The sequence below is a fragment of the Muscardinus avellanarius genome (genome assembly GCF_963383645.1).
Source record: "Muscardinus avellanarius genome assembly, chromosome: 12".
Lineage (NCBI taxonomy): Eukaryota > Metazoa > Chordata > Mammalia > Rodentia > Gliridae > Muscardinus > Muscardinus avellanarius.
In genome coordinates, this window is record NC_137798.1 from 99,074,607 (window position 1) to 99,084,000 (window position 9,394).

The window sequence follows — 9,394 nt, forward strand, 5'->3', positions numbered from 1 at the left end:
CACGATGTTGGCAGAGCGGGACACTGCCCTGTCCAAATGTTTCACCGTGGAGAGCAAGTCAGCATCTTTTACTTGCTGAAATTTAATGCGAAGAGCTAATCAAGTCTTAAAAACTTATGAAATCTCTAGCGCATACAAAAGAATATAGCATGCCTGTGTTGGAGAAAATAAATACAAAATGAACATCCCTGTATTCATTTGAATAAAATTTAAAATGGTATAATGTGGCTTATAAATTCTGATTCCTATGGCCCCAGCTTCTACCATAACCACCTCCCTGTGATGCTACGCAGCCCAGACCTGCCGCAACGTCCGACTTACTCACCTGTCCTTTGCACCGGCCCATCTCCTAACCAGGTCCCTCTCTCCTCCCACAGTGGCTAAGCTAGCGCCCCTTGCCTTTTCCATCTCAGCTTAGAGCCCCTGTCTTCCATCTTCAAAGGCCTTGTCTTTCTTTTTGCATATGGCCATTTTCTAGCCCAGGGCTTGGCATACTGCAACGCTCACGGAACATTTGCTGGAGGCCGGAGCTGCAGTTCCTTTTAGCTGTTGGGTGTTTTGATGACCACTCCGGTCTCCTCTTGGAGAAAAGTTGATGCTTTCTGCAGGCTTTGAAATCACCCTCCAGATGTGTTAACCCACTATTCTAATTACCAGGCCGCAGCTTGTCCTTGTAAATAGGATCAGAATGAAGCTTCCTCACCCTCGGTATGAAAATGTTCTCAAGACTGGGGAAAGCTTGGAATTACAATTGAGTCTGAGCAGCTGTGGAGAGTAAAGAAGAGGATGGCTCCTCCCTCCTTCTCTGGAACGTGGGGTCCCTTTGAACACATCAGGGAGCAGGAGCAGATTCTGAGCTGGGCATTCTTTTGAAAATAAGTTTCAACTAGAATTAAATGATGCTGAAACCAACTCCCATTCAGCCTGAACAGCGCTGCTGCGTTCTTGAAAGGCCGTCAGACCTTGGTCGCTTAGCGTTTTCATAAACAGCTACGACACCTTTCTGGCTCCATTCCAGCCTCTCCAGCAGACACACTGACACAAAGATCTCTTCTTGCACAGTGGCACTGAGTGACTTGTTCCTGTCACTTGGGTGTTACTGTTCTTCCAGGAGGGGAGAAAACCAGAAACAGCCCTCCTAGTTTTATTTACTTACATACTGATTGCTTTGAATGCAATAAAAGTGAAATAACATAATCAGCCTATGTGGCAGACAAATTCTGAATTTTTTTCCTTAGGCATTTTTTCCATATATAAAGAAGGCTTGTTTGTTTGTTTGTTTGTTTGTTGTGTGTGTGTGCTACTGGAGGTTGAACCCAGGGGTGGTCTACCTCCGAGCTACACCCTCATCCTTATTTTTATTTTGAAGCAGGGTCTTGCTAGGTAGATGAGAGTCTCACTAGTTTCTGAGGCTGTTCTCAAACCTGCAATTCCTTCTGCTTCATCTTCTCATGTACTGGGATTATATGCATGCGCCACCATGCCCGGCTATAAGGAAGGTTTCTAAAATATTACTTGAAATCATAAGTACACCTAAATATCAATGTCCTGCGTGTTTCCCCTCATCACAGGTTGAGTCTTCCTTTTTGTTGTATGGATTTTGTCAGTATTGTTTTTACTGCTTAATAATGTATCAATGAACTTTAACTTCATTCTCTGTCTCTGTCTCTCTCTCTCGTGCAGTGCCGGGTGAGGATTGAACCCAGGACCTCATGCATGCTAGATGAGTACTCTACCACTGAGCTGCATCCCCAGGCCCTCTCATGTCTTTTTTCAACCTCAGTTTACTCTTGGTCATTGAGTGGTTTGTGAGGGATGAGCTCTGATTCTTACTAAGTGGCTCTGGTATAAGGAAATGATAAAGAAGTTACCCCACAGTGGAGTAGAGGGACAGAGGGCTCCAGGACCAGTATGCATTGTCAAGACTGGGTATTTCTCAGCCACATCCTCTTCAGCAGGTCACTAACCCAGTATACCTGTCAGCCCTTGCTGGCTTTCACAGGATCCTTAGAGCAGACAGTATTGGAATGGTAGCAACCAAAGAGTACCAGTTCAAGAAGTGGTGTTAACCAGGAAACGTAGTCAAAAATTGGAAGATAAGTCATTTAGACAATAATATGGAAGTTGTGAACATCCAATTCGGGGATTATCTGAAGTCCAGAGGAGAGCGACTATGAAGACAGGACCATGCAGGCAGATGATCAATCACAACCAGGGAGGACAGTGGGCAGAAGTTAGCCCCTGGAAATGGAAAGCAAGTAGGCGGTCCTCTTTGGGGGTTCAGAACACTCTCCTCTTTCTAACAGGGAGGGAGCACCAGAGCTTTGCAGTATCATGAGTCCACAGCACAGGATGAGGCCCAAAGCCGAAGTGGTTCTTGGCAGCATTAATGGACATGCAACCAGAGGAGAGGGAGGACTTGGCCCATCAAGGATGGAACAATTTCTCCGTGCATGCTGATTTAGGATGGGCTTCCCCAGGAGAAGGGCTATGTTAGAAGGGGCTCTCTGGACAAGTAGGTAATGGGGTGTTTAGTTCATTGGGCCATCAGAATGAGCCTCTGTCTTTATTAGCACTATAGTTTAACTGTAGTAGCTGCCTTTTGATGAGCTGTGCAATGTGCAGCCGTTAATACTCCAAGCCAAGCATCACCCTCGCTCTTACAGATGAGGAAGTCGGGGCTCAGAGTGAGGAAGTGCACAGCTGGTGAACCGTGGACTCAGCGATTGGATCCCAGCTGCTTCTGAAGCCAGATTTGTCATTTCTTCAATGTTAATTTTTCAAACACTGAGATGTTGAATTTCAGAAGTTAATGAGGACTTGGCTTTTGTGTACTTTCTCATTCTAGTGGTGATGAGCTATAATGAGAATGCTTTGTTTTGAAGTAAAGAACTGGACTCTCAGCTGGTGAATAAGCAGTCCTGAGAGGTGGGGAATTCCAGAGTGACGGGAAGTTGTCAAAGGCTCTATTAGCACTCACTGGAGTTCTAGGGGGACTTCAAATGTCAAATGAGGAATTATACAAAATAAACCTCAATATCCCTTCCTTAGGAGTCAAAGTTCTCTGTTTCCATGTAGTATATATTGATGGTAACAGGGTTCCGACTGCTTGGAGGCAGAAACACTATTTTTATAGCAGAGATATGGGATAGTTCACGGGATGAAAGGAAATGGTCAATCGGGCTTTAAAAAGGGCAAAAGCCACCTTGGCTCCTGGTGACCACGATCAATGGAATCTCATCTGGGCATGTGGCTGGGATGAATCAGGGCTTACAGCCAGCCCACCTTGTATCACCATAGCTAGGAGAGAATTCCAAAGAGAGCCTCCAAGCTTAGCAGGGACCCTGGGCACTGTGATTGACAACATCCATTGGGAAGGGTAATTTTCCAAGGAAAATGGGACACTGACACATAAAAGAGAGCACAGACGCCAGGCAGCCAGGATCCTGGTGCTTCCAGCTGAGATGGCTGTGATTCCAGGAGCCTCTGCACCCTGGCACACCTAGCGCTGTATCGCTGTGTGCTCACGTGGTTCATTTCCCAAGACAGATATCCTAATTAAGCAATCCATTAAAAACTCTCAAGTGTGTTTACTGGGGACAGCCTAGCAAAGGACCAGCTTGCTGGGATTTGTTCTTGAAAGTGAGTGGCCTGTCACCTTAGCACCTTAAGGGTGTTGACAGGGGTCATTGTATCTCAGGGGAAGGGTAATCCTCTTCTGGTTATAATGCAGGACCTGTTTGGGCAGTTAACAAAACACTAAATATACCCAGTCGCTAGAATCCTATTACAGTTTTTGAGGTTGTTTCTACTAAATAGTTGTTTATTTGTTTTCATTATCAGTATTGTCTTGTTAATAATTAACCAATTATGAGATTGCCATATCGTTATTAATTCATTAATTGGCTTACTAATTATTAAATAGGAGATGCATATTGAGAAAATATAAAACGCAAACAACAGGTCCCATGTACCTACCACCAGCATAAGAGATGTTATTGATGCCTTATAGATCCCCCATCATCTGTCTCCCTACCCTCATCCATCCACTCAGTAGATAATAATAAACCTGGCTTTCTGGTTTATTATTATCATTTTTTTCTTTGTAGTTTTATTGGGTTTACACTTCTAAACAACATACGATTGTGTTTATCACATAGTGGAAACAGTCCTTCTGCAGTCTGTAGTCTGCTTTTCCACTCAGGATTATAACTGTGATTCACACCATGGCATGTCCCATCATCTCCTTCCTTCTCACCACTGACTTATTCTAGTGTAAGAACCTATGACAGTGGATTCCCGACTCTGATGGCCACTTGCGTGGTGTCTAGCATTTCGCTAATGTTGACATTGCTGTCCATAAGTGTTCTTGTCTGTGTACTCTAGTATGCACATGTAATTTGAACTTTTATATCTTATTAAGACATTCTTCTCTACCCCAAGGTATTTATTTCTATTGTCTTATAAAAGTTTTTAAGTTTTTTTCTTTCTGCAGTCGTCTATAATTCATCTGGAGTTGATGAGATGTTGGTTTGATTTAATTTACTTTTAATATGGGACTCAATTATTCCAGTACTGTTCATCAAAGACCCATGCTTGCCTGTTGATCATCAGTTCCCATGTATGCACAACTCTGCTTCAGATTCTTTGGCCTACTTGTCTAAGGCTTGTATAATAATTTTTGCTATCTTATAAGGCAAATCCCCCTTCTTTATCCATATCTTGGCTATTGTTTTCACACCTTGGTTAGTACATATCTTGCCTATTGTTATCTTTTCATACTTATGTGTCACATATCACCAAAAACCTTGAGGGAATTTTGGTTGGTACTACAGTAAATCTATACATCCCTATAGGAAGAACTGAAATTGTTAGAACCTTGTATTTCATGAAGATGGTATATCTTCCCTTTTCTGTAAGTCTAGTTTTATGTCTTTCAGTAAAGTTTTATAATATTCCTCATAAAAATTGAACATGTTTTTATTAGATTAATTTCTAGGTACTTTATATTTTCCAATACTTCTGAATGCTATCTTTTAAAATTAACATTTTATTGAGATATAACTCATGAACCCAAAAATATAAAGTATACATTTGATGATTTTAGTATATGCAGGAGTTATGCAGTCATTACCCCCCAAAAAATCTAAGTTTTCATTACCCCCCCTTAAAACATGTTCCCCATTTGTAGGCATTCCCTGTTTACCTCTTCTCCCTGCCTTTGGCAGGAAGGAGTGGGAAAAAGAGCAAATAAATGAGATTATACTTTCTTTTCTCTTTCTTTCTTTTTTTCTTTCTTTCTTTCTTTTTTTTTTTTTTTAGTGGTACTGGGGTTCCTGGAAACACTTCTACCTCCGGGATATACTCCCAGACCTATTTTTATACTTTTTTATTTGGAAACAGGGTCTCTTAAGCCAGCATGGCTGGCTTCAAACCTGCACAATCCTGTGTCTGCCTCCCAAGCACGGGGATTACAAGCGTGCGCCACCACGCCCGGCTGAGATTATACTTTTGTAGCAAGCTGTGTGTCCGACATTGCTGACCTTTGCTTTTTGCTTAATTATTGGCCTGGTTTTTCCTGCCATCTCCATTGCTGGTTTCCAGACTAATCTGCCAGCCTGTCTCCTCCATTACTGTTCATCCTCTGCACTCTGCCCAGATAACACAACATCACAACCACTTTCCACAGTCACTACCAATGTGAAGATCAGGCTGATGACCCAAGCAACTCGGCAACAAACTTGTGGGGTGCAGCTCTCCTGTGAGTCGGAGAAGGCCTCTTTTGAGCCTCTGGTGTGCTGCAGAGTCCTCAGGATGTAAACACAGCTGACCTGATTATCCCCTCCACTTCCTCCTGAGTCAGAGTTATCTGGGGTTAATTCAGGGAAGAAGCTAAATTAAGCCTTGAAACCAAACAGCCTCCGTGACAGGCACTTTGTTGTGCCTGAGTGGCTGCAGTGATGGGTCTTTGGTTATAAGGGCAGCACTGATCGCATCTCTTAAGACTGACCTTGGCCATCTATTCCCTGCCCTGCAGAGTCAGGCTGCCGCCAGGTTCCTCCCAAAACCTATTCGCTCATTCAGCACAGCTTTCCTGGGCCCCTGCTCTGTGTGGCTCTGTTCTTAGAGTTAGAGACTCAAAAGCTCTCCTCCTTAGGACTCAACAGTCTATCTAAGAAGACAAATAAGGAACAAGAGAGCCCATTCAAGAGATGGCTGGTGTTTGAAGACAGAGAAAGGTGCATACACTTCAAATGTACAGCTGGCTCACAAAGAAGAGGGAGTAGATTTGTAAGGCATCTACACCTTCTCGTAGTACTGTGCAAATTCTGATCCAGGAGGTCACTGAAATAAACCGGGGAGAGGTGTCACTCCAGCACTTATCAACAAGCCAACAGATACCACTGCTTTGAAAAACTGTGAAATGGGCTGGGGATATGGTGCAGTGGTAAAGTGCTTGCCTAGCATGGCCCAGTGGCCAAGTCCCTGGATTCAATCCCCAGCACTGAAAAAGAAGAATTACAAAAACAGAAAGAAGGATAGAAAGACATAAGACTGTTAGCAGTGTTCACTGAAGTCAAATACATGCACATCCTGTGCCCCGACACTTCCTCCCCTGGGTATATGTAGCCAATAGGAAATTGCACACATACAAATTTTACATCAAAAGAAAAAACTCTAAGTAGGCATTGGGCTCTAGTTAAAATATGCATGCTGCAGTATTTAAGGAGAAGTGTAATAGTTTCTGCAGTTGACTTTGAAATACACCAAAAGAGAAGATGGGTGGGTAAGGGAGGAGAGACATGTAACAGAACAAGCAGATCCCAGTAACACCGCGTGGCACAGCTGAGACGCTCAGCGTCTGGAGGCTCGCTGTAAAATGCTTCCAACTTTGCTGTATATTGAGAATTCTTATGTGAAATAGTAGGTAAATGTGATCGAACCCCACAAAGATCTGATTGAAATGTATGCATAGGCTCACTAGAAGACACGTACAAGAATGTTCACAGCAGCATTATTCACAAAAGCCCCAACTTGAAGCACCCCATATGCCTATTGACAGCAGAATAGATACATAAATTGTGAATACATTGACATCATGAAATGCTGCTCATACATTAACTGCATTTACACACAGCAATGGGAGCGACTCTTATGAAATAACATTGAGAAAAAGAAATCAGATTCATAAGAAAACATACTGTATGATTCCACTTGTATGAACTTCCCAGCCAGGCAAAACTTCCCCATGGAGTCAGAAGTCATGCAATGGTTTACAGGAGGAGGGGAGGGAGAGAGGAAGAGTGACTGGATGGAGCACCACCCGAGGCCCCTTGGGTGCTGGAAGGTTCTGTTTCTGCATCTCAGTGCTAGTTAAACAGATGTATCCAGCTGTACATGTAAAGTTTATGCACCTTTCTCTGCGTTCATTATGCATCACTAAAAGTACACTAGGGGGAAGAAAAAAGAAAAGAAGAGAACCAGACAGAAGCGTTTCCCAGCTGAACTATGGGGATAGGAACCCACTTGCAGCTGGTCTAGCAAAATAGAGTTGGGAAAGAAATGAAACTCCTTTGAGACGGCCATTCGATCACTTATGCACCCATTCCAGCTGCGTCGTTCCTCCCGTCTTCTGTAGCCTGTTGTCTGCTTCACAAAGGTGTCTGTCCACATGTTCTGTGTTCCCAGTTCTGAGCTGAATTGTGAAGCACGGCCTGGGGTTTACACATACCATGAGAGGGGCATGTGTGTTTTTCATTACCCAGCCTCCCTCACTCCCACCTCCCTGATGCCCACTGTGACCCTCCCTAGGTACATTACCTGAGATGTCATTTGACCCCTATGCTATTCAGAGTTTCCCATAAAACTAGAACCAATAGGAGGTGTGTGTGTGTGTGTGTGTGTGTGTGTGTGTGTGTGTGTGTGTGTGTTTTGGGAGACTGACAAGTTGTAAGATCTACAGCCTGAGTCAACCAAAAGGAGACCCAGGAGAATAGATGGTATAGAAAGAACTCTACCAAAGGCCCACAGGATAGAAACCCACAAAGATCTGATTGAAATTTGGAAGTTTCAGTCCAAAGACAGGGATTCTGTCCTGGCGATCCACACGCGCACATCTGCTCACCTCTCGATGCACACCAGGGCAGCTTCTCATCCCCTGCTCAGGCAAACAAGGCTGGGAGGGGTGTTCCTGTTCATGTCTCCGGGGGTGCAGAAGCAAGGCTTCCTCTTGGAGAGCAGGTGCCTGGTTGCAAAACTCAGACCTCTTCATTTCTTTTCTTTCTTTTTACTTTTTTTTTTTGTGGTACTGGGGTTCCTGGACACCCTTCTACCTCCGGTCTACACTCCCAGACCTATTTTATATTTTTATTTGGAAATAGGGTCTCATAAGCCAGCACGGCTGGCTTCAAACCTGCAGGATCCTCCTGTCTCTGCCTCCCAAGCACGGGGATTACAAGCGTGTGCCACCACGCCTGGCCGCAAGGCTGCCTCTTCTACACAGCCTCTCTAGTTTCAGTGAATCACCTTCCCTGGGTCCAGTCCACCCATCTCCATACCATGGCCAGTGTTTTGAACAAGTGGGTCTGCGATGCCCTACAGCCTTCCTGAGCACACCTTTCCTGGGGGTGACCCATATGTGGAAGTGACATTCATGGGGAGTTGGAGAGCTTTAGTTTGACTGCGGGGCAGCCAATTTCCTGGGTTTCTGCTTCAAGGGAAAGGGGGAAACAAACTCCAGGAAGTGGCCATGCCTGGGTTAGACTTTGGGGTTCATCCCTAAAGTCGGGAACTCACGTTCTGCCATTTCTCAGTGGTGAAGAGGGATGTCTCCCCAGATTGACTCGGTCTGTTTGTGATTTGTGGTCCCTAACCGTGGTCTCCCCACAACATAAATTGGTACCCCCAGCGATTCTGCCTGACTGTGGATAGGATGCTTAGAAATGATCATCTCTTGTGTTGCCTCTTCCCACTGACAGGTTAGCCTGGCGAGGAAGATAAAGACATTTGCAACCAAGATGGTAATCACGAGCGGCAATGAGGAAGACAGAGGAGGCCAAGAAAGAGAGAGTAAGGAGGAGAGCGTGCTGGCCATGCTGGGGATCATCGGGACCATCCTGAACCTGATCGTTATCATCTTTGTATACATCTACACCACTCTCTGAATGGCCCAGAGCGCCCTCGGGGGCCTCGGGATGGCCAACAGACAGGGCGTCCTGTGTGTTTACAGACCAGTGACCAGACGCCGGGAGAACAAGCAGGCTTGACCTACACACACACACACACACACACACACACACACACACACCACTCCATTAAATGCACCTTCGAACTTCATAACCGGTCACAAAATAAACCGATCCTGCTGCAGGGAGCAGACACTAAAGCACAATGA

At 44.7% G+C, this 9,394-nt stretch overlaps 1 protein-coding gene across 1 annotated transcript; it reads left to right on the top strand.

The window, feature by feature from the left end:
* Window positions 1-8,984: 8,984 nt before the first annotated feature.
* Window positions 8,985-9,164, top strand: TUNAR (transmembrane neural differentiation associated intracellular calcium regulator; the record flags this gene model as incomplete). The annotated part of the gene is made up of 1 exon (XM_080706996.1): window positions 8,985-9,164. The coding sequence occupies exon 1, from the start codon at window positions 9,018-9,020 to the stop codon at window positions 9,162-9,164; it is 147 nt and encodes a 48-aa protein (XP_080563122.1). The 5' UTR covers window positions 8,985-9,017.
* Between the last annotated feature and the right edge of the window lie 230 nt (window positions 9,165-9,394).